The sequence below is a fragment of the Gobio gobio genome (assembly GCF_949357685.1).
Source record: "Gobio gobio genome assembly, chromosome: 12".
NCBI lineage: Eukaryota > Metazoa > Chordata > Actinopteri > Cypriniformes > Gobionidae > Gobio > Gobio gobio.
The window spans coordinates 18,315,541-18,342,583 of record NC_137105.1 but is presented as its reverse complement, the minus strand read 5'-3'; the positions used below and the strand labels follow the sequence as shown (position 1 = coordinate 18,342,583).

The 27,043-nt window shown below is 39.9% G+C and overlaps 2 protein-coding genes across 2 annotated transcripts in view; both read left to right on the top strand.

Moving 5' to 3' along the window:
- Positions 1–27,043, top strand: part of drc1 (dynein regulatory complex subunit 1 homolog (Chlamydomonas)) — a 548,506-nt gene that overhangs the window by 319,287 nt on the left and 202,176 nt on the right. The window lies entirely within an intron of this gene.
- On the top strand, positions 15,510–20,375 carry mycn (MYCN proto-oncogene, bHLH transcription factor). Its single transcript, XM_079831011.1, has 3 exons — positions 15,510–15,625; positions 16,200–16,862; positions 18,653–20,375. Exons 2-3 carry the CDS (start codon positions 16,205–16,207, stop codon positions 19,378–19,380), a joined length of 1,386 nt encoding a protein of 461 aa, XP_079687137.1. The 5' UTR covers positions 15,510–15,625; positions 16,200–16,204; the 3' UTR covers positions 19,381–20,375.

The window sequence follows — 27,043 nt, the reverse complement described above, 5'->3', positions numbered from 1 at the left end:
TGTAAAATCAGGGCAAAGCAACAGCTTGAAGAGAATCTTGCCAAGCAAGTTAGTTAAACTGTCAACCTGAATAATAACACATGCAGTTTAATAGCGCAGACAGTTGAGGTAACTCTATCGGCCCATTGAGTACTGAGGTTTTGTTACGGCCACATCAATGCAAGCTTGCGACGCGTTGTTTCAGGCTTTAGTATAATTGTTTTAAATTGATTCACAAGGAAAAACAGGCGACCAGACCAACTCTCATACGCTCGGTTTCTCTTTCAAGTCTTGTCTCTGCGTGTTTGTTCTTATTACAAATTGGATACTGATTTGGAGGGCTTTGAAGAAATTGGAGAATTAAAAGATAATTTAAGATAATTCATGAAGATTATCATATATTGGATCGGTCGGATCCTTATTATATCTAATAAGGTAATTTTCACTTTCAACTTTGGGGGTATTTAAATACTTTACAAACTGTTCCAATCGACTTATTCTCCCTCTGTTTCTCACAGACACACACGAGACACACACGCACACACACAAATCCTATGAGAGCTAAAATTATGGCCGGATATGTTAGCTTTTAGAGGAGATCAGAGGTGGCAGGAAGGTGGCAGTCAGTCCAGACAGGAGTGGAGTTCTCAAAAGCCAGATAACCCGACACACACTCACAATCTTCCTGTTTATGCCCGCCCTCACATCCCATTCACACTCTACCCAGCCCAAACCCGTAACACTTTCCTCTATGTGGACAATCTGCTCGGCTCTCACTGTGTCTTATCTCTAGCCTCCTCGAAGTTTTTTTTTTTCCCCTCTCCTCTCTCTTTTTTTCCGCTCCCACTTCCCATAAGTGAATAAGATCTGATGCAGGCAAGATTGGGCACGTTGTCATGAAGTGTTGCAGTTCTGGTTTGGGCTCTTTTTCCTCTTCTCTCTCCATTTCTCAGTTTAAGGTGCTGAGATGTGTGTTGGCGTGAGATGTACAAGAAGGGGGACCCTCTGCGCTCACAATGACACACTAATGGAGGTGTTGAAACATATTAACCATCCCTGCCTTTGTGATCAGGCAAATGTTTAGTTTCCTAATGACCCCCACTGATCCAAACAAACACACTCAGATAAAGAGAGAACCAGTGGGAGGACGGGGAGAAAGGGACCGCTCCTCCATGACCTCTAGGAACAAGCCATTGGGTTCAAGCAGGTCGCAGCAGGAGATGGCCTGTTTGAGTCTATGAAAACAGAAAAACTGGATTATTGCATCCTTAAATGGTGCACGCAAACATAGTGACTATTTCCAAATGGTCTTATCTACACCTCTTATCCGTAGGACATGAAGCCATGTCTTTTAAACCATATCATCAAAGTGAAGCTCTTACTCATAAGTGGGGGCCTCCTCTCATATCTAGACACGCCTTATCTATTGGAAAACAAACATCTGTAATTGTTAGCGTTGTCCGTTCAGCTATTAGTTAATAAAAGGAAAAAAGAAAGGAAAAATACTCACTCTTATATCCTTCCCATTCCGACTTCCTTTCTTCCACTGAATACAAAATAAGAATTGTTGAATAATGTACTGGTCACTCTTTTCCATGCAAATTAATTGTGCCTGGATCTTTTTTTTTTTTTTTCAAGCTTAAAAAAAGATGCAAAGACCCCAGAAATACCCTCTTTTTGAGCTGTCAACAAATAAGAGTCAGTGAGTATGTGAATAAATCATTCAGACCGGGTTAGTGAATTGTATCAATTGATTAATTGGTCCAAAAAAAAAGAAAATATTTGAATATTTATCTGTTTAAGAACGGCTTCAGAAGACTTATAATATTGCACATTCACTTCATTATATTGAAAGGAGTGGGCAAAATAGGCTTCAAAAATTCACATTTTGTGAAAAATGAAAGTCATCCAGGTTTGGAACAACATGAAAGTGAATAATAATTACATCGTTTTCATTTTTGGGAACTATTATACAATTACTCTGTGCAGAATTACTGTATGTTTATATTTTTAATGATATCGGTTAATGGTATTTAATTAAAATGTTATGATGGTATATAGATTAAAAGTACAGCAAACAGTTGTACCTAAATCTTAAGTATGTATGTGTACATATATATATATGTGTGTGTGTGTGTGTGTGGTTTAATTGAAATGAACATTCGCGGGACACAACCTAACACTTTTTGACTTTCTCACTTTGTGTAAATCCACTTGGGGATCAGTGTATTTTTTTTCCCCACATTTATTTCACACGTCTAGTACAATTATCTGGTTTTGCTTCATTAATACAGTGTATACTTTTTTCCTGATTTACCCCGAAAGAATGGAAGTGAAATGTGACAACATGCCCCAAAGGCGGGGTACATTGTAACATGTGAGGGGCACATTGTAACATGACCAAATGACAGCTTAAAATGTTACCTGATATAATAAATAAAAAAAAAGCAAGACAAACTAAAATATTGTCAATAAAATACAATTATACATTTTTTAAAAATAAAATAATGTCATTTGTTAATCATTAAAAAAAATAAACAATTTAGTTTGACAACAAACACATCGCTTAAGTTAAAAAATGTACAATAATTAATCTTTTCTGAACATTGACTCTCAGTCTTTATTCACCTCTTTCTCATGGTTTCTCAAAAGAATTCATAAAAGTATAGAATATAATGGCATATTTCTAATAGGGGCTCATTGTAACGCAGTGTTACAACACACCCCACCTGTGCAACTGGGATTTAAACCGCGGCTCGTGTCTTCTGCTGGTTAGATCAGCATTAAATAACTATATCAACTGTTAAATAACAGATAAAAGATTAAAATAATATCAGATTTGTCTTATTTTAAATAAACACAAAAAACAGAGACGAAATATAAACTTAAATAAGAAATGTACTTTTGCTATGGTTAAATAAATGTTCAGTAATATCTTCTAAAGATTTTTTAATTTTGGCGCAATTTTTTACTAGTAAATACACTAAGTTTCGTTATCCTTGCATGTGTGGAAAGTTTTAAACCATGTGTGTTACAACTAACCCCGGGTTAGGTTGTGCCCCGCTCTCCCCTATATACATATGCAGACTCACAAGATATAAGTTAACCAGCATTGACACAGGAGATTCATGGCGAGTCAGTGGATTGTGCCTCATGGTTTTTAGACTGCAACAATAGGGTCATTAACCTGCCTGTCCAAGGCCAAATTTACACACACACAGTTTACACGCCGCCTTTAAAGCTTTCCGCTCTGGTCTATCAGGGCCTCTTAAACTGAACATATTTCGCCAGAGCTATAACTCAACCTGTCAGAGCGGCTGGACAAACAAGTTTCTAAAATGACTGACAGGTTTACTCAAGGGCCTTGGTTTTGTGGATCCACTCTCACAATGTGAAAGAAATGGATAAGATTGTTCAGAAGACAGACAAAGATAAACACCACAGAGGCTTTCGACATCGACCTCCAAGCATCCACAATACATTTCAGTGTAAGAATGGGTAAACAAATGATTTACATCTGAGCATTTCCCATTAGTTCTTGAAAAGTACCCATGTGGCAAGTGAGAGCTTGCATTTAAACCCATCAAAGCACCAGAAACAGCATTGATGTGACTAGCAAAAATGTTGGATTGTTTGTGTTTCTTTTACGTGGCTGATTTATGTGGATGTTTGCATGAACGAACTGGCTATGTGTATGTGTCCATCTGATGTTCTCTGAGAAGCACTGATAAAATGTGATATATTAAACTGAGCCCAAAAAAAAAAAGCTTTTCTAAAGGTCATTTTGTAAAATTCCAAATAAGCTTTACAGATCTTTATTGGAAAGGGTTTAAACAATGTTTGTCATGCTAGTTTAATGTACCCTAAACCCTAACCCCTCTAGAACAGTCCCTAAGACACTAACAGTTTACAGGCAGAGGTACTAAATAACTTAGGGCACCAATAACTTAGGACACTAAAGAGACTCTGACAAATACCAGGAGAAAGATGCCCAGGGTTCCTGATCACATGTCTAAACATGTCATAGTCCTGCTGCAGGGAGGCATGAGGATTGCAGATGTGACCAGACCAATAAACTGGATTGTCTGTAATATAAGACGCCTATGACAGTGCTATAGAGAGACAGGACGGACAGCTGATCGTCCTTGCAGGGCCATACCATGTGTAACCCCAAATATGTTCCCCCAGATGTGTTCGACAACATGCAGCCTTAGTGGAAGTGTGTTGTAACATCTCACAGCAAGAACCGGCAAATCTGGTGGCCACACATGTTTTTAGCATTGATAATAAAATAAATGTTTCTTAAATCAGCATATTAGCTAGCCTGACAAGCCACACCCACATCAAGATGTTTGGTCTGGGAACACACCATTGGCAGGGCTCAATCCGAGGGGCGGGATAAACGGTTGTCTTTCAAATTCCCTCTGCATGCAATAGGATAGCGCTACAACCAACTTGGGCTGCGTTCCACTCCACTTTTAGACACGCACTTTTGAACTTCCCTAAGCACTTCCCCTCGGTGAATCCCCGCCACCATTTTGACATGCATTCCACTTCGTAAAGTTGGACAGACCCTCGCTCCCTCGATTTTGACCGAAGGAGCGAGTCTATTTCATATGTACACTTCAGGCAGCTTCATATACCCCAATGCAATACGATTGTGACGTCACCGAACATCACGTTTTATTTACCTCACCACAAACAACTCAATGATTATTTTTTAAAACATTTACCCAAACACACCTATATACATAGAGAATGCTGCATTAAACAATTTCGTAAAGGAAAAAAATAAATAATAAATCAACTCCATAGTGGATTACAAGTGATCAAGGGCTTAGGACGTTCCAGTTCAGTCCATTGCAAAGGTTACGCCAGTAGTGGGGACTCTACTGCTCTATGCAATGAAAGCACGCGGAACCGCCGCAACTCTGCCGTCATTATGTTAAGCCCGCCCACCGACTCTATACACGATGTGATTGGCCTGACCAGAGTTTGGTATTCCAGCTCGTAAGCCAACGGAGAGTTGCTAGACGCCCTGGCTGCAAATTATATTTGCTGCCACTAGGGTGCGTCTAGATTTCTAGGCTACATATTAGCCCCTTTCACGCAAAGAGGTCACTACATTGGACAGTTATTCAAAAAGCATTTTTTTTGTATATGCATGGGTTTTGATGGCATAGTTCCACATCGACCTCTACAGTGGACCCTATTGCATCAAGTGGCAAGCCGTTGTATGGTCATTTTTTTCCCTTCTAAACCAAGATGGCCGATGGCCAGTCAGAAATGCTAAGTTGCTCCGGAATATCCATCCATTCTTTCTATCCTACAAGATTCTTGCCGGTAAAATGAGTCATATCACAGTTAAATCTTCCTAGAATTGTTTTTAGATTGGGAGGAAGTTCTGAATAATCATCTGTCCACTAAATGGGACATTATGCATCACTAGCTATATTTCAGCTACAATTCATACTATTACTGTGACTATCAGTAGAGGAACTATCTGGTCTTTACTTAAAATGGAAGGAATCCCCAACAATTTGGTTAATCTTTGTGCATCAATGTATGAAAAAACAAACTGCAGAGTCAGAGCCTATGGCGAAGATGGCCATGCTTTTGCCACTAAAACAGGGGTGCGACAAGGACATCACCTTGCCTCTTTAACATTGCTATTGACCATGTGCTCAAAAAGTGCTAGATGATAACCCTATTGGAATAACCATTTACCCATCAGAACGACCAATCACTGATCTTACATTTGCAGATGACATAGCAGTCCTTGCAGAATCAATGGATTCCATGCAAATAATGATTTACCATATTACCCAAATGGCAGCTTCTGTTGGTTTAAAGTTAAACTGCCAAAAATCTAAATACATGACTGCTAACACTGACCCCATAAACCCCAATAACAACTTAACCATCGAAAATGAACCAATGGAAAATGTCACCTCATTCACATATCTAGGAAGCAACATTGCCCTAATAGGAAGCTCGGATGAAGAAGTTCAAACAAGAATTCAAAGAGCTTCCTCAATCTTTGCGGCACTGAAATATTTCTTGAATAGACGTGACATCCGAATCAAAACAAAAACAAGAATATATTGTGCTATAGTTCGGGCGACACTATTGTATGCCTCTGAAACGTGGCCTCTGAAAGCTGATCAACAAAAAAGGATGTAAATATTCGACCACAGCTGCCTAAGACGCATAGCCAAAATCCGTTGGTCAGACTTCATCTCAAATGAACAGGTCTGTGAACACTGCGGCCTAAAGGAACCCCTGTCCTCACTCAGTGCTTATGCAACGTCGCTGGAAATGGATTGGACATGTCTTACTTATGCAAAATAATCGCCTACCATTACAAACTTCTATGGCCATTCCTGGCCCTCTCTGGAAATGCCTTAAAGGAGGCGTTCGTATGACAACGAAAAGATTCTTTCACAAGGTTGCCGAATACTTTATCATGGTACGTCCTGCAGGGGTGTAAAGGACGCTACGCAAAGTAAGCAATTACTGTGACTGTTTTTTTTTTTTTATACTTCATCTGCATTAACTTTTTGACTATGAATAAATGTATTTGTGTTATTAGAATGTAATTTTCATTAACATAAAAAAGCAATGAGATGTTACAAGTACCTTTTTATTTTACTAGTTACATCAAAAAAGTAATCTCATTGCGTAATGCATATTACTTGTAATGCATTACTTTACACCTTACATCAAAAAGTAATCTGATTACGTAATGCATATTACTTAATGCATTACTTTACTCCTTACATCAAAAAGTAATCTGATTACATAATGCACATTACTCCTAATGCATTACTTTACTCGTGACAAAAAGTAATCTGATTACATAATGCACGTTACTCCTAATGTATTACTGTACTCGTAACATCAAAAAATTATTCTGATTACGTAACGCACATTACTTGCAATGCGTAATCAAGTAATCTTGTATTGTAAAAGCAAAAAGTAATCTGACTGAGTTATGTTTATTACTTGTAATGTGTTACCCCCACCAAACCTGATCACTAGGGTTTCTCAGAAGAGAGCTATGGTAGAAATGTGTCCATCTTGAACAGAATTAATCAGAATTATCAGCTAATAAGTGTAAATCGACATACTCCGGTAGACTGGAGGGAGCGTGAGCATTTTCTACATAATCTGAGTTGGGTTTCCACAGTTGAACAGGTTGTAGAGATCTCTGATAGAAACATGTCCTGGTATCAAAGATATGCAAAGTCAACTTGTTGTCCCATTAAATTTGCAATATTTTGTGTGTGTGTGTGTGTGTGGGGGTTGTGTGTGTGTGTATATGTATATACATATTCACATATATTTATATTGTGTGTGTGTATGTATGTATGTATGTATGTATGTATGTATGTATGTATGTATGTATGTATGTATGTATGTATGTATGTATGTATGTATGTATGTATGTATGTATGTATGCATGTATGTATGTATGTATGTATATATATATATATATATATATATATACACTCATCGAAAGGATTATTAGGAACACCATACTAATACTGTGTTTGACCCCCTTTCGCCTTCAGAACTGCCTTAATTCTACATGACATTGATTCAACAAGGGGCTGAAAGCATTCTTTAGAAATGTTGGCCCATATTGATAGGATAGCATCTTGCAGTTGATGGAGATTTGTGGGATGCACATCCAGGGCACGAAGCTCCCGTTCCACCACATCCCAAAGATGCTCTATTGGGTTGGGATCTGGTGACTGTGGGGGCCATTTTAGTACAGTGAACTCATTGTCATGTTCAAGAAACCAGGAAACCAATTTGAAATGATTCAAGCTTTGTGACATGGTTCATTATCCTGCTGGAAGTAGCCATCAGAGGATGGGTACATGGTGGTCATAAAGGGATGGACATGGTCAGAAACAATAATCAGGTAGGCCGTGGCATTTAAATGATGCCCAATTGGCACTAAGGGGCCTAAAGCAGTGGTTCTCAACTCCACTGCTCTGCAGATTTTGTGTCTCTCTTATCTGACACACTCAGTTCAGTTCATGGAGCTCTCTCCTAACGAGCTGATGATCAGAATCAGGTGCCTTAAATAAGGTAGACATACAAAATGTGCAGAGCAGTGGGTCCCCAGGACTGGAGTTGAGAACCACTGGCCTAAAGTGTGCCAAGAAAACATCCCCCACACTGTTACACCACCACCACCAGCCTGCACAGTGATAACAAGGCATGATGGATCCATGTTCTCATTCTGTTTACGCCAAATTCTGACTCTACCATCTGTATGTCTCAACAGAAATCACGACTCATCAGACCAGGCAACATTTTTCCAGTCTTCAACTGTCCAATTTTGGTGAGCTTGTGCAAATTGTAGCCTCTTTTTCCTATTTTTAGTGGAGATGTAGTGGTTCTGCTGTAGTAGCCCATCCGCCTCAAAGTTGTGCGTGTTGTGGCTTCACAAATGCTTTGCTGCATACCTCGGTTGTAACGAGTGGTTATTTCAGTCAAAGTTGCTCTTCTATCAGCTTGAATCAGTCGGCCCATTCTCCTCTGACCTCTAGCATCAACAAGGCCTTTTCGCCTACAGGACTGCCGCATACTGGATGTTTTTCCCTTTTCACACCATTCTTTGTAAACCCTAGAAATGGTTGTGAGTGAAAATCCCAGTAACTGAGCAAATTGTGAAATACTCAGACCGGCCCGTCTGGCACCAACAACCATGCCACGCTCAAAATTGCTTAAATCACATTTCTTTCCCATTCTGACATTCAGTTTGGAGTTCAGGAAATTGTCTTGACCAGGACCACACCCCTAAATGCACTGAAGCAACTGCCATGTGATTTGTTGATTAGATAATTTCATTAATGAGAAATTGAACAGGTGTTCCTAATAATCCTTTAGGTGAGTATATGTATATATATATATATATATATATATATATATATATATATATATATATATATATATATAAAAAACATGATTTTATATAATTTTATTCGTTGGTTTCTTAAATACTTACGTGTTATTAAGACCAGAAATCACATATGAAAAACTAATTTATTAATTTCTAATCTTGTTTTTCATGCCCTAAGAGCAATAAAAACAAATAGGAAAAAAATCCTGACTGAGGTTATCAAAATTCATGCATGAAAGGGTTAGAACTGTGTGACACTAAAGCCTACAGTAATGGCTGCTGAAAATCCAATTTTGCCATAAGAATAAATTACATTTTAAAATATATTAAAACAATATTACTGATATTACTGATTAAATTAATGCAACTTAGGTGAATGGTGATTAAAAAATGTTATGACCCAAACTTGGAATGGTAGTGCATTATATTATAATTAAATAATCTTTGTTAATGGCCATTGAATTTATAGTTAAACTGGAATATTTCCATCTCTAAAGAGTAGTCTCAAACTCGACAAAAGGGATGAAAGTGGAAGTGGTGGTCTCGCACCTCCTCCACAAATATTTCTGCTCCGCTCAAATAAACTAGCTGGGGGTTCATCAAAGTCTCATCTGGGATGAAAACGTCTGTTCAAACAGGCCTCTGCGGTTATAAATCATTCTCAAACTGTGATACAGTGTGAAATACCAAGCACAGTGAAAACAAACCAATGAGCTTTTACACGGTCAATCACACACTCGTCAGTTCTACCTGCAGTCTCAAATGTAAGGCAGCGTGACCTGTGGAAATACCAACAGAAGCATAACAGCCTGGTGCCACTGGGTCATTTAGGTTACATGCTTGTTGCTAGCCTGTCTTCAATTGTTGTTTGGACAATGGCGAAAGAAAGAAAGAAAGAAAGAAAGAAAGAAAGAAAGAAAGAAAGAAAGAAAGAAAGAAAGAAAGAAAGAAAGAAAGAAAGAAAGAAAGAAAGAAAGAAAGAAAGAAAGAAAGAAAGAAAGAAAGACCCTATGTTTGGCCTTTTAGGGCAGTAAAAGATGGAGCTCCTCAGCTGATGTTGTGGTAAAGACAGGAAAGTAGCAGAGATGTAAGTGAAGATTCTGGTTACTATTTCAGTCAGCTATGCGGAATTTCCCTACAAACCAAGAAGGGCTGAGGTATTCTTTTGCTCTATCTTTTATCTCTGTCCACTTCAACCAGAGGGGAAATCAAACAAAAGCACACACCATATGTAGTAACATAAACATTCGAAAAAGACACACACCCCTACAACATATACACCCCCTACATATATAGACAGAGACCAAAAGAGATACAGTCAGATTTTTGATTTAAAGATAAGGCCATTTTATGAACCATTTCAATTATTTGAGAGGAAAAAAATTGAAAATAAGAAAATTTGTTTATACAAAATTCTTGTTTGACTGTTTAAAATTAAAAAGACAGACAGACAGATGCTAGAATGATAGACTGATGATAGAATGATATACACACAGACAGATGCTGGAACGATAGACAGATGCTAGAACGATAGACAAACAGACAGATGGTAGAATGATAGACAGACAGATGATAGAACGATAGACAGATGATAGAACGATAGACAGATGATAGAACGATAGACAGACAGACAAACAGATTCTAGAACGATATGCAGATGATAGAACGATAGACAGACAAATACTAGAACGATAGACAGACAGACAGATGCTAGAACGATAGACAGATGCTAGAATGATATAGACAGACAGACAGATGCTAGAACGATAGACAGACAGACAGATTCTAGAACGATAGACAGACAGATGCTAGAACAATAGACAGACAGACAGACAGACAGACAGACAGATAATAGAACGATAGACAGACAGATGCTAGGACGATAGACAGACAGACAGACAGATGATAGAACGATATGCAGATGATAGAACGATAGACAGACATACAGATGCTAGAATGATAGACAGACAGACAGATGCTAGAACGATAGACAAATGATAGAACGATAGACAGACAGATTCTAGAACGATAGGCAGATGATAGAACGATAAACAGACAGACAGATTCTAGAACGATAGGCAGATGATAGAACGATAAACAGACAGATTCTAGAACGATATGCAGATGATAGAATGATAGACAGACAGACAGACAGACAGACAGACAGACAGATGCTAGAACGATAGGCAGATGATAGAATGATAGACAGACAGATTCTAGAACGATAGACAGACAGACAGATGCTAGAACGATAGACAGATGCTAGAATGATAGACAAACAGACAGACAGATGCTAGAACGATAGACAGATGCTAGAATGATAGACAGACTGACAGACAGACACACAGATGCTAGAACGATAGACAGACAGACAGATGCTAGAATGATAGACAGATAGATAATAGAACGATAGACAGACAGACAGATGCTAGAACGATAGACAAACAGACAGACAGATGCTAGAACGATAGACAGATGTTAGAACGATAGACAAACAGACAGACAGATGCTAGAACGATAGACAGATGATAGAACGATAGACAGACAGATCCTAGAATGATAGGCAGACAGACAGATGCTAGAACGATAGACAGATGCTAGAATGATAGACAGACTGACAGATGCTAGAACGATAGACAGACAGATAGATGCTAGAACGATAGACAGACAGACAGATGCTAGAACGATAGACAGACAGACAGATGCTAGAACGATAGACAGACAGATGCTAGAACGATAGACAAGACAGATGCTAGAACGATAGACAGACAGACAGATGCTAGAACGATAGACAAACAGACAGACAGATGCTAGAACGATAGACAGATGTTAGAACGATAGACAAACAGACAGACAGATGCTAGAACGATAGATAGATAGATAGATAGATAGATAGATAGATAGATAGATAGATAGATAGATAGATAGATAGATAGATAGATAGATAGATAGATAGATAGATAGATAGATAGATAGATAGATAGATAGATAGATAGATAGATAGATAGATAGATAGATAGATAGATAGATAGATAGATAGATAGATAGATAGATAGATAGATAGATAGATAGATAGATAGATAGATAGATAGATAGATAGATCTGGCTTTGTCAAATAATTAGAAAGTTCATGACACAGGAAACATTTCAAGTATCTTAGATGCTATCTGATTGACTAAATTCCTTTAGTAGTTGCTCAAACTTGCACTTGCATCCAGCTGACTCAGATGCACACCTCTGCCAAACAGCTAATGGTAAAGAATGAAAAGATATATGATGACAGAGGGAGGGAAGCATGCCAGAGATGATCCACTTCACTATCCATTCATTACAGGCCTATCAAAGTAGCTCTGATTTCAAGAAAAAAGTCCCCTAAAACCATTTGACCTCATTGACCTTCCCACACCGGGACCCAATACTCATCCTCGCAGGTATGAGAAGTTCCTTCAAAAAAGAAAATGGTCATAATTTCCTCAAATCTGTCAGGCTATCTTTCTTCAGCTGAACACAAAAGGATAATCTCTCTATATCTATCAAGCTATTGTATAGCTTCAAAGAAGAGCGTGACAGCCTCAGTCCCCAGTCACTTTCATTATTTGAAAAAAGAATGGACAGAATACTCTTCAAAAATTCACATTGTGTGTGCTCCACAGCAGAATGTCATACAGGTTTAGGATAGTTTACTGGCTAAATGATCACCTTAAAGGGTTTAGCGAAGGCACTTTAACTGTGTGGGGTAAGAGGGTGGAAGGTTGGAGGTTACTAATTGAATTCCGCCAAAAAGAAACAAAGTTGAATTTGTCTGTCATTTGTTAAGGAATTATGCCACTGTGGAATCTGCTGTGATTGACAAGTCTGCTGATTAAAGGAGGGGCTCTAGGGTAGAGCAAAGTCCACCGAGTGTGTGTGTGTGTGTGTGTGTCCATTGAGAGTAAAAATGAAAGATTACAAGATCTACACAAAAGGTGAGAGACATAAAGGGGGAAATAATTGTATTAAAAGAAAACCATTGCAGTTTGCAGTGTAGAGAAAAATCATACCCATTAATGTGTGTATTTAAAGAGCATTGTCACACTAAGTCAAAATGTACTTCGGACACCTTTGAGGCTATAAACGTGCACATTTTGTGCACACTCTGCATACCAGAGCTGAGGAGCAGGCGCCCGGGCCTGACTTCCGATCGTGTGCGCTATTGATGTCCTGGCCTGCGTGCGCTCATTGTCTCCAGCCGTGTTGTCATTGAGGCTTTACGCTTTGCTTTTGTATTTTCTCTAAATATGAATGTTTTATCCAAACTGGCCCAATTGCTTAACCATCCATACTCTACTCCACCCACTGCTTCAGTAAGACAGGACAACATGAGACTGAGCTGGATGAATGCACACACAGACGCTCTCTCAGACATCTTGACAAGTATGTAACATTGGCAATTTCACGTGTTTAAATGGGCAGATATTAAACTGCTAATTTGTAGTGGAATAATAAATACAGAGCCAAGTATGAAGCCATTATCACAGATGGCTTACACTGAAAGCCGTTAAAAGTGAATCACCTTGATGCTTTTACTTGCAAATTTATAATAAGAAAAGTATGCAAATCTGATTGAAGCAACAAAGACGGCTGTGGGTGAGGAGATATGATGTGAGGCAGTGTATGAGGGAGATGAAAAATATATCTATTCGACCCACATGTGTTCAAAGTGATCCACGACTCTAGTTGTCTTTTCTGAATAATACAGGGCAGGCTGCAGACTGACGGTCCCAAACATTCACTTTGTGACAAGTATTCTGCTTCCCACTCCCCCTCACTTTCACACAGGAAGCTCTTCCTGAGCTGAGGTCATTGAGATTGAGCTCTGGAGGAGCGCTTCAAATCCCAAACCTTCTCTTATGGTCTCTGTCTTTCTCTCGCCGAGTTCCCACAGCAAACTGTTTTCACTAGAGAAGCAACCGTGCACTAAAGGAAGACATGGATGTCACACGGGGAAGTGTCTCAATAACTAGAAGATTTTGAGCCTATAGTTGAATTGCACAAATTCATTTTTCTAGGAGTTTTATAAGGTGGTTTCAAACATTTAGTTCAGAGAAGTCTGGGATTGTTTTTGTAGATTCTGTCCTCCAATCACATTTTTATTTTTGAATAACTTTGAGTAAATGTATATTGTACTATGGATGATTTTAACCAGTGTTCTTAGGACTATTTGTTTTAGAAATGTCATGTTGATGAAAATGCTGTGTATATTTTTGTGGTAAAGTTCAAAGTCTTTAAGTAAAGCTCAGAAATGGACTCAAACATTAACCCAATATGAGAAAAGTGCTTGAGTTAATGAATGCTATCACAAAAAAATACATATTTGACTTAGTGTGTTTACGAGTCTAAAACATTGGAATATATTACAACAGTTATATATTTATAGTTCTCTTTTCTTTTTGCATGCTACCTCCAAATGTCTTTGCAATGACAAAGGCTGTTTTATAATTCCAACATGAGTATTTCAAATTTGTGACAATTACGTTTTAGTTGTTTTTAGAAACGTCAGGTCAATAAAATGTTTTATGTTTAAATGTTTATAGTAATGTTTATGGTAATGTCACTTCCAACCTTGACTCAAAAAATGCTCAACTGATTCAAAAGTGTGACAAATAGCCTTTAGTAGCCTACCTTGTAGAGGGACGCGATATAAGAAAATAAATATCATTTGAATGTAATTTGGAACTCAGTTTTCTTTACCCCCTTTAAAGAGTGCCATGGGTTCAAACCAACAATTACATAACATAATCTTCTCCTAAGGTCCCCATATCCAACCAATCGTACACCCCTATAGAATTAAATTAGCACAAATAAAGTTTTGATGTCGAGGGCTAGCTGATAGGCATTTTCGTGGGTGAGCAGACACAAAACACACCTCGTCCCCTGAATGTAAACACAGACGGGCACATCACGTGTCCACATGGCGGCAGACGTGAGTCGACACTGGTGATGTTATGCGGATCGGCCGTTACCTCACTGACCTGAACAATGAGCGAGGAGAGATGCTGCTGACTCGCTCGGATTCATTCACAACGCTGTTCCTCCTGTTTGAACGCTTATATAGTGTACAACTACATTTATATTCTGAATAAACCCAGATTACACGGTAGAGTAAAAATCAAACCCATTCAATCACATAATTTCAGTCATTACATTTAGCCTGCATTACAATTTAAATCTGCCAAAAGATGGACAATTTATCCGAATATGAAAATTCTGCCACCATTTACCAACAATGTCGTTCTTAACGCGTACGACTTGTTTTCGAAGAATATTGGGGGCTGAATGTCTAAAAGTGCCTTTTCCCACACAATGAAAGTGAACGGTGACTGAGAACTGTCATTCTGTCCCACGTCACCTTCTGCGTTGCATTAGAGAAGTAGGATACACGTTTTGAACATGTTGATATTTTTTTATTTCCGAGTTAGCCATTCCTCGATTATCTGCCAAGATACCAAAATGATGCCATTTCCAAAGAAAATCACACAACAAATGTCCCACAAAAGCAAATACCTAGCCCAGCGCCCCGCCCACTGGGGGAGGGGCCAATACATCCAAACGCAAGCAGCGAGAATAATACTTCACAGCCCGAAATACAGAAGCGACAGAACAGTCTTCAGTCGCCGCGGTAGATGTGCGACTCCACACGGGAGGCACAGTGACTGACTGCGATACATAAGGGACAAGAAACACTCAGAGGTAAGACGCCCAGGTCTTTTAGTGTCAACTAGTTGGTTTCACTGACGCGAAATATTATTTCTGCGCTATTTACATTTCTGCACGACTTGCTATTGAAGGAGTATGTGTCTCGTGCTACAATTACAGTCCAAAGTTTAGTGAGTTAATGAACGCTATCACAATAAACAATGCAGAGAGAACACTTCAAAGGCATCAGACTCAGCGTCTACTGTGGAACAAAATATTGTATTTATACTGATTTTTTTGCATGTTACCATTAAATGTCTTTGTTTGGACAAAAGCTGTTTTTATAATTCTAGCATTGTTGTTATTATTATTATTAATAATAATAGCCTAATAATAATAATAATAGAATTATCACAAATCTCAATGAGCTGTTCCATTGAAAGAGTTTGTGTTTCATGCAGCAATTACAAGTTACGAGTTAATTACATTTTGCACACTACACAGTGAGGACGGTGCGATGACACCTACAAGACATCAGAATGAGAGTCCTTAAAAAAAAAGATATTGTGTTTGCCATTTACCCGTGTGTTACCCGTGATTCTAACACATCAGTTTGTGTCTTCCACAGGGAGAATGCCAGCTAAAACCATGAACTCTGATTTGGAGTTTGACTCCTTGCAGCCATGCTTCTACCCGGACGAGGATGACTTCTACTTCTGCAGACCAGACGCTGCACCGCCTGGAGAGGACATCTGGAAGAAATTCGAGCTGCTGCCCACTCCTCCTCTGTCCCCGAGCCGGGCAGCGCTTCCAGGGGATCCGGGTGAGATGGGCGCGGTGGCTGGGGATTGCTCGCTCATGGGCTTTGGATTAACGGACCCGTTGGACTGGGCTTCAGAGCTTATGCTTTTACCGGGAGACGACATTTGGGGGGCGTCTGACGGGGACCTCTTCGGCTCTGTTTTGGATACTACGGACAATTCCATCATCATTCAGGACTGCATGTGGAGCGGCTTCTCGGCACGTGAGAAATTGGAGCGGGTGGTGAATGAGAAACTCGGGAAAGCGGTCTCTGCTCCTACCGGTACTGAAGCCGGTAAAGACACGGCAGTCAAGTCGCCGGAAATGAGCCACTCAATACCGGAGTGTGTGGACCCTACTGTAGTTTTCCCTTATCCAGTCAACAAAAGAAACGGGAGCAGCAGCAGCAGCAGCAGCAGCCAAAGTGTGACACAGCTGAGGAGCCAACAACTGCCTCCAGTCAGTGCAGACGAAACTCCAAGCGACTCTGGTAAGTGTCTCCTTACATGCTGTTAATGTAAAGTTAGTAAGTGTTCGCATGAGACATTCTATGAATGACAATTATTAATCATCATCACCAAATTATGATGGTGGTGATGATGCTTCTAAAAAGTTTGTCAGTTTGCACTAGTTTGTAAGGGGTCATTGGGGTAATTGTTGAAGATCATATGACAGGCCCTGAATCGGATTAGTGTGTGACATTCCAGACTGTCGGTCACACACAAGCGCGCGCGCACACATACACACACTCAGTAGTAGTAGTGGGCGGTGATTGGGAGTTTATGTAATACTCGATCTGCGTACCCAGTAGATGGCGGTAATATTTGATGTTGTCCATGATGTCGAGCCATTTGGCTGAATAGCTCTTGGTTAAAGATTTAATGCAGAGAATAGCATCACTGAGCTATATTAAATAGGAAAACGAAAATGTTCTTATCTGCCCTCCATTAATCTGGCTTTAGGCATGAAAGCAGAATCTAATTTGGGAATTTATTAGGTCATAGGATTAGGGGTTTTTAATGACATGCAAGATTGTTTTGAAACAAAACAAATTATTATTTTTATTTAATTATTTATTTTTTTCAAATTGAGAGCTATTGATGGTGTAAAACCACAGGCTCAGATGTTTAGGGTGTGTGAGTGAGGGCAGATATCATAAAAGCCAAGCCCCTTAAATTCAGTGCCCCCCAATAAGTCGTTTCCCTTCAAAATGAGGACTTGTTTCAAATGCAAATCCCAAACGACAATCACACGTGGGTGAGAGAATAAGAGCTGGCACTGGGCACCAGCATGTGATAAAGGAGGCATGCGTGTGTGCATCTACAAGAAAGACAAACCCCCCCCTTCTAGCCCAGTAGGCTGAGCTTGGCAGGCCGAGAAACTTCCAGAGAGGTGCAGTGAATGATAATCACAAGAAAAAAAGACGAGGAGGGAAAAAAAGAGAAGATGGGTCATCTCTCTTTACAGGGTGACGGCTTTGAACAAGCAGAGCCTTTCCTCCAGCTGTCTGCTTGGCTCTTCTCCAGGGCAGCGGCTTAAGACGCCATCAGATCAGTGTTACTCGGCAAAGCCCGCGAATAATTGGACCACACGATTACAACGCTAGTTTTTCCCGCCTGTGCTGTTATCCCTTTTCGCGGCAAACCAGTGAAAGAGGGAAACGCATCGACTGTCTGCATTCTGTTGCAGACTAAATTGCCCCGTTTGGTCTCTCCTTAACGCTGGCAGACGGTTTCCTGTTGGGAGCTTTTGAAGTGAGAGGTTGTGGGCTCCAGCAAATGCCAAACAGTCTTCATGTGTGGCTTAGCTGATAATCACGTCCATTATCTCATAAACATTGCTCTCGGGCGTCACACTGAGGACGTCTTGCCATCTAAGCTTAGCTTGTTAGCTTGTCACCTGTTGAAAAAGGCACCAAGTGAAATGTCTAACTTGACAGCAAAACAGCTTTTGTCAGAAAATATGACATGACGAAATGCTCATGTGCTTGCAAACCCCCTCATTAGGCGGCGTAAATAGAGGGTGTGTGTTGAAGTAGAAAGTCAAATCCAAGGTGGTCCAGTCTGGGGAGAAACCAGCTCCTCTGTGTTTGACAGAGCGTGTTCAGATGATTGCATTGAGCAATTGTCTCATCTGCCCACACAAAGACATTAACTCGAGCACACACCCAGAGAAAACACAGGCATGTTTCCGTTAAGAGCGCTTGTTCATACCTGTGTACCTCCAGAGGAATGGTTGCACAACAAACCTTCTAACCCAAATCTCCTTCTCTTCCTCTAGATGACGATGATGACGATGATGATGAAGATGAAGAAGATGACGACGATGATAATGACGAAGACGATGAAGACGAGGAGGAGATCGATGTCGTCACTGTTGAGAAAAGGCGTTCCATCACCAGCAAGATAACCGGCACTGGCCTGTCTGCCGTCTCTAACTCTCAGGCGTCCACGGGAGGGCGGTTGGGCTCAGGGGTGAGCAAAGCTCCACAGGAGCTCATTCTGAAGAGGACGGCGGCCGCCTCTATCCACCAGCAACAGCATAACTACGCAGCCCCATCCCCTTACTCCGACCAGCAAGACGTACCCAGCGCTCCCCCGAGCAAGAAACTCCGAACCGACAACAGCACTATAACTCTACGCACTGGCAAGAATCAGAGCTATTCCCCGAGCTCCCCTACTAACAGTGTACCAGGACAGCGCATGAGGAAGAGCGACTCCAGCAGCCCGCGGTGCTCCGACTCGGAGGACAGCGAACGCCGGCGCAACCACAACATCCTGGAGCGCCAGCGGCGCAACGACCTGCGCTCTAGCTTCCTCACTCTGCGCGACCAGGTGCCCGAGCTGGCGCACAACGACAAGGCGGCGAAGGTGGTCATCCTGAAGAAGGCCACCGAGTACGTCAGTTCCCTCGAGGCCCAGGAGCTCCGACTCCAGCAGGAGAAAGACAGATTGCAGGCCCGACGACAACAGCTCCTCCGCAGGCTCGAACAAGCCAGGACTCGCTAACCCTTAACCCTCATTGGCTGAACGCCTCGCAGCTGATGGTCGGCGTCAAACGACGAACGGCAAACCGCTAAGGGGCTAACGGCCCTAAAATGAATTATAGGGACACTCACTGCTGACACTTTTTTGCACATTTTTTGACGTCAAGAATGTTTCAGGTTTACTTTGTCACCCCAATCACGCTACAACGATGAGGGAAGGTGCTTACCGGTAAACCCTCAATGACAAGACCCTTATGAACACAGTCTTCAGTATGCGATTGGGTCGATGAACTTTGCATTCACGCTCTTCCTGCAAAACGGACACTAAACAAATGACACGAGACACTTCGAATGGCTATAATCTCTCACACCTCACCGGTGCTGAATCTCATGGATGTACCTCTGCGCACCTTGATGTCAGACACTTTTGTAAATAGATTAGATTTTAAAAGAACATACACTCAGTCTGCCTTGTTTTTGTATACGATTATTGTCTTTTGTTTTTTTTTATATAAAGATGTCAAAAGCTGCCAATAACTAGACTGGAAGTTTATATACCTTTAACAAGTACTGTAAGACCTCCATTTTTGAGGATTTTTGTAATATAAGGACACATTGGTTTTTTTTGGATTCCTTTGTCTTATAATCTCTCAATCTTATGACACTCTTTACTAATTCCCACATTTATGCTTTAGTGTGCTTCTGATACATACTAAATCTGATACTTATATTTTCGTATGAAAATGAGTTCTGAGTAGATATCACTTTATCTTCTTTTTATCCTTTTTTCTACCTTCATTTCTTTTGTACAGAAAATTCTTTCTATCTCAATTTATAATGCTTCTATACTTTGCTGTCTTTCTCTTTCTTTGTTTATATATTTGTAAGTATTGGGTTCATAGAACTGGGTCATTGGGAAAAAAGTTTTTTTTTTTCTCCTTTTCTATAATGTACATTGAGTGCTGCGACTCACAGCACTTTGAAATACCTCATTTTGAAAAATAAATAGACATTTTGAAAACAAAAGAGCTTGTTGTCAAAGGATGAGTGCTTCTGTATGATACCGCTGCTGGTGGGATTTGAGTCCTGTCAGGTATTGAGAAACAAAACGCTGAACTGCATTTCAGACATGCTTGAAGCCCCTCTGTGGGCGGCAACGTCCACATTTCAAACAGCCCTGAAACAACTCGCTAAGTTATGACTTTCAAGGGGATTATGATTCTGAAAGCAAAAACCCACAGTTAAATCATATTGTCAAATAAAAATACCCATGTCACTCATTTGAAGCATAAATAATCGACTTTTTCTCTAGGATCATGTTTGTGTGTGTGGTCCAGGTAAACCCTACGTTTAAGGGGACAAAACGTCCCCACAAAGATGGCAATATATGGAATCCTTGTATTTGTGGGGACATTTGTGAGGAAAACGGATTATAAATCATACTCAATTATGGTTTTTTAAATGTAAAAAGGCATAAAGTTTTCAATGTTGGGTAGGTTTAGGTGTAGATGGGTAGAATACAGTTATGAAAATCATTATGTCTATGAAAACCCAATGAATTTGAATGTGTGTTTACTATTTTCCTCAACACAAAGTCAAAATTGACTTCGTTATTATACGAAATTTGAATCATATCTAGGCCTACACACTTGTCCATAAAAGCCTTGTATTCTACACGTTTTTGGGCTTTTTCCCTCTTTCCTATTCAACCTTTCCTGTTTTCATTCGTCAAGCCTTTCTCCCTCCATCTGCCTCGCTATAAGAGAGATCTGGTTGACCATGCCCTCTCTCACAAAAGAGAACGAGTATCTCACTCGTAATTCACTCTCTCTCTCTCTTTCAGTTGATTTTGAAATCGGCAGGGCACATCCACATGCACTTTCAGGCACTCATACACAAAAACAAACGCTGGCACACACACTCTCAACGCGAGTGGATATGAAAGCGTGCGCAGCGCACACTCAGACTGGCCCCTGTAGCTTCTTACCTCATTGTTCTGCACGTTACCATGGAAACTGGAGCAGCTGCAGCGTGGCAGACTTCAAGTGCGAGTGTGTTTTATTCTATTTGTGCATGCGTGTGTACGTACGAAGGGTGGGGATGGGGGGGGGGGGGGGCGTCTTTTGTAAGGAGGGCATCGTGACCTGTGCGTCTAATATCCTGCTGGACTGAGAAACGGGTTTGTGTTTACTAACTTCAGTCACATGGCCTGAAAGCTGACTGAAGCCCCGCCCACCAATGTGTCACAATGAAAGATTTTTTTCTGGTCCAGAATAAACAGATAGAATTAGAATTCTGTCGCTGCAGTACAGGAGAAACAAGGTTTGGCGGGCTACACAGAGAAAGAGAGACAATCGATTATAAAAGAAACCGTCTAGACTGTTTGGTTATATAACAGTCTGTGCTGTATATGTGTGCGCGTCTGCGATGTTTGGTACTCAGGATGAGGTAACCATGGAAGACCCCACTGTGCCATCTGGCCGATGGCTTATCCTGCCTGGTTATGGAAAAAAACAAAAACAAAGCCTCGAGCTAAGACAATAACACACCGCCATGTGTAAACTGATAGAGCTGCCCACTGTACACAAATCACTGTTTGTTTTTCATTTAATTTAAATACATTTAGTTTTTCAAAACTGAGATTTTGCACAAATAGGGTGAATATGGGTAAATAGGACATTTTCTGATCATTTGGAATTTGTGTTTAATTGAACTCCTCATATAATACATTTCCCCCCTACTCACAATAATAAATATTTTAAATAGTTCAATATTTCCACTACGTACATAAAAAATAGTATAGACTATGTAACTAACTACATTTGATTAAAATAAAAAAATATTAAAATAAAAAATTATATTTTGAGATTAATATATACATTAAAATAAATTCTGATCTAAAATAAAATCTGATTTATACATTAATAATAAATAGAATATAAATGAAATTGATTAAAACAAAAAAATAATAATACATTTTAATAATAAATTGATTAAAATCAATAAGCAAAATTTAAAATTCAAATAAATAATAATACATCTAACATTTAAAAAAAATAACATGATTGAATCTGAATACTTTCAAAACAGCATTTTACACATTTATATAAAGTTTTTCACAGAATTAATGTCTTTATCGGTGAAAACATAGCTTCCTTTTACATTTTAGGATGGGGGTCGCATGAGGATGATCATATTTGGGGGTCAGTGGCATGTATCTAAAAGTTTGAAAACCACTGCGCTAAAGATGACAATGAAGACATGTTGAATGCTTAATTGAAAACATGCCGTTAAATAATGTCACATGTTCTTTTTTTTCTTCCTCACACATTAGTTATTCCTCTCTGAATGATATGTACTGGCCTCAGACACCATGTTGAAATATAATAAACTTGGAGACAACGGTTCCATATTGTGACTGTATGATTGTTATTTATGGTATGGTTAAATGTGTCGAAGTTTGAATCAGGCTCAGAAGGGGTAATGAAGTTCAGTCAGTGGAGGTGTTTGAGTTCAAAGCACAGATTTTGAAACACCATCAAAACCCAACAGCCATAAAATGCTCATAAAATAGGATAATAAAATATATAAAATGCAATAAATATAATTGATGAACGGGAAATTCATGTGCTCTAAAGTGCAAACACATTTGACATTTCATATATTAATGTTTATGATATGCTGACTTTTTCCTTTTTCCAGAATCTCACACACACAAGCCTTTTTGATTCACAATTTACTTTATTTTCTCGGCACAACATTAGACAGCATGTGAAAACTTGGATATTTGAGTTGACTAAACTTAAAATTAAGGCAGCATGAACACTTACTTTTTTAAGTTGACCTTTTTTTTTACAGTGTGTGTCTATATATTAATTAATTTTAATATATATATATATATGATCACCACAGTTGAAAACGATTGCGTGCAATAATTTTGTTGATACTATGATACATTTTTTTCAGAATTCTTTGAATAATAGAAAGTTCAAATGAACAGCATTTACTTGAAATAGATTTTTTGTAACAATATAAAAGTACTGTCAATTTAATCCTTGTTCAATTAAAGTATTAATTTCTCACAAACACTATATTGCCAGGAGTTTTGGGACTCCTGCCTTTACATGCACATGAACTTTAATGACATTCTACGTATTCTTAATCCGTAGGGTTTAACATAGAGTTGACCCACCGTTTGCAGTTATAACAGCTTCAACTCTTCGGGGAAGGCTTTCCACAAAGTTTTAAGTGTGTTTATGGAAATATTTGACCATTTTTCTAGAAGCGCATTTGTGAGATCAGGCACTGATGTTGGACGAGAAGGCCTGACTCGCAGTCTCCGCTCTAATTCATCCCAAAGGTGTTCTACCTGGTTGAGGTCAGGACTCTGTGCAGGCCAGTAAAGTTCCTCCACACCAAACTCGCTCATCCATGTCTTTATGGACATTGCTTTGTGCACTGGTGCGCAGTCATTTTGGAACAGGAAGGGGCCATCCCCAAACTGTTCTTACAAAGTTGGGAGCATGAATTTGTTCAAAATGTCTTGGTATGCTGATGCATTAAGAGTTCCTTTCACTGGAACTAAGGGGCCAAGCCCAACCCCTGAAAAACAAGCCCACACCATAATCCCCCCTCTACCAAACTTTACACGTGGCACAATGCAGTCAGGCAAGTACCGTTCTCCTGGCAACCGCCAAACCCAGACTCGTCTATCGGATTGCCAGGTAGAGAAGTGTGATTCATCACTCAGAGAATACGTGTCCACTGCTCTAGAGTTCAGTAGCGGCGTTCTTTACACCACAGCATCCGACGCTTTGCATTGCACTTGGTGATGTAAGGCTTGGATGCAGCTGCTCGTCCATGGAAACCCATTCCATGAAGCTCTCTATGCACTGTTCTTCAGCTAATCTGAAGGCCCCATGAAGTTTGGAGGTCTGTAGCTATTGACTGTTGCTCACTGTGCACCTCAGAATGCGCTGACCCCGCTCAGTGATTTTACGTAGCCTACCACTTTGTGGTTGAGTTTCTGTTGTTCCCAATTGCTTCCACTTTGTTATAATACCACTAACAGTTGACCGTGGAATATTTAGTAGTAGTGAGGAAATTTCCCAAATGGATTTATCGCACAGGTGGCAACCTATCACGGTACCACGCTTGAATTCACTGAGCTCCTGAGAGCGACTCATTCTTTCATAAATGTTTGTAGAAGCAGTCTGCATGCCTAGGTGCTTGATTTTGTACACATTTGGCCATAGAAGTGATAGGAACACCTGAATTCAATTATTTGGAGGGGTGTCCCAATACTTTTGGCAATATAGTGTATGTACATACACACACTCACAAACAACACTTCACATGAAGACAGACAGACAGACAGACAGACAGACAGATAGATAGATAGATAGATAGATAGATAGACAGACAGACAGACAGACAGACAGACAGACAGACAGACAGACAGACAGACAGACAGACAGACAGACAGACAGACAGACAGACAGACAGACAGACAGACAGACAGACAGACAGACAGACAGACAGACAGACAGACAGATAGATAGATAGATAGATAGATAGATAGATAGATAGATAGATAGATAGATAGATAGATAGATAGATAGATAGATAGATAGATAGATAGATAGATAGATAGATAGATAGATAGATAGATAGAAATGAATCAACACCTTAAAAATGTGTCCTCTGGAATGTTCACACGCCAGCTGTATTCAACAGATTAACTGTGCTGTGGCATATTTCAGTGTCAGCCTGCCAATCGACTCTCTGCTATGTGAGGGGACCAGCGCTTGTTGTGGAGTAACAGGATGGACAGCATATGGAAAACTGGAGACAGACTAAAGACAGGGTTTAAAACAAAAGCCAAAGGCACAACAACATGCTCTGATTCTTATCTACCAGCACCGTCAGAAATGTTCTAATCCTTATAACATGCAGAGTTGCCACCCAAACAAAAGGATGCCAGCTTTAAAAATGCCCCTCACTGGATGGACACTGTCTCCAGGGGGGCAAGAGGAGAGGGAGGGGGTGCCATCTGTTCTGGGTCAGGTGCAGAATGTGGTAATATGTGAGAGAGAGAGAGAGAGAGAGAGAGAGAGAGAGAGAGAGAGAGAGAGAGAGAGAGAGAGAGAGAGAGAGAGAGAGAGAGAGAGAGAGAGAAAGAGAAAGAAAATTAATGTGTGATCAAACTTTACCAGTGTGTAGCAATTACCATACAGATGGCAGTGCCCTGTAAATGTCACTCACCTTTCTGTCTTCGCCCCTCCCTCTCTTCCCCTATCACTCCTTCAGAGAATCATCTATTATGTTTTCTTTGTTGCTTTTTGAGTCATTTTCATTTTAACCTCCAGCACGTGTGCAAACACAGCCTTTCATCCATGACACAATGAGTCTGACCTTAGCATCACACCACAAACCCACAGACACACACACACACACACACAAACACACACGCACGCACGCACAAGCAGCACATCCTCGAAATGTGAGCGATTTCAACTAAAAAAAAAAAGTTTTATACTGTTTCTATCAGAGCTGCACCATGATGATTATCAATGTTGATTACTAATTATTATCAATATTAAAAACAGTCATCAGCTTAACATTTTTGTGGAAACTGTGATCATTTTTTTTGTGGATTCTTTGATAAATAGAAAGTTCAAAAGAATGGCATTTATTTGAAATAGAAATATTTTGTAAAATTACAAATGTCATTACTGTCACTTTTGATCAATTTAATGTCCTTTTTAAGTAAAATTATTAATATCTTTATAAAAAAAAACGTACCCAAAACAAAGTTTCCAACTTTGATAATAATAATAAATGTTTCTTTTGCACCAAATCAGCATATTCAAATGGTTTCTGAAGATCATGTGACACTGAAGACTGGAGTAATGATGCTGAAAATTCAGCTTTGCCTTCACAGTCAACAAATCAGACATCAGGAGACTACAACGGACAGTTCGGACTGCGGAAAGGATTATTGGTTCCCCCCTGCCCAACCTCCAAGATCTTTAAACGAGAAAAAGGGTGAACAAAATCACCCCACACAGCCAGCCCACTTTCTCTTCGAACTGTTGCCCTCTGGCCGGCGCTACAGAGCACTGAGTACCAGAACAGACAGGCACAAGAAGAGATTTTTCCCTCAGGCAATATTCAGTCAGAACAGTTAAAAAACTATACACTGTCTATCATAACTGTCCATTTGTACACAATTTGTACATCTCAAAATCTGTAAATAACATATTTGTACATTCAAAAAAGTTTATATATACTTTTTTATATACACCAATCAAGCATAACATTATAACCTAATATTGAGTTGGTCCCCCTTTGGCTGCCTAAACAGAGCCCTGCCCCGTCAAGGCATGGACTCCACTAGACCCCTGAAGGTGTGCTGCGGTATCTGGCACCAAGATGTTAGCAGCAGATCCTTTAAGTCCTGTACGTTGCGAGGTGGAGCCTCCATGGATCAGACTTGTTTGCTCAGCACATCCCACAGATGCTCGATTGGATCGAGATCTGGGGAATTTGGAGGCCAAGTCAACACCTCAAACAAGCGTAGCAGAAAGTCCTTTCTGTTGACGGCTATCAGATTGTTCAATGTGCTATGAATATAACAGGACTCATTATTGGAACTGCATATATATACACTCACCTAAAGGGTT

Bases quoted from the DNA above. Each gene is read 5' to 3' on its own strand.
- mycn (XM_079831011.1), top strand. From the start codon at position 16,205: ATGCCAGCTAAAACCATGAACTCTGATTTGGAGTTTGACTCCTTGCAG. The intron at 16,863-18,652 runs GTAAGTGTCTCC...CTCTTCCTCTAG, and splicing joins CGAAACTCCAAGCGACTCTG to ATGACGATGATGACGATGAT.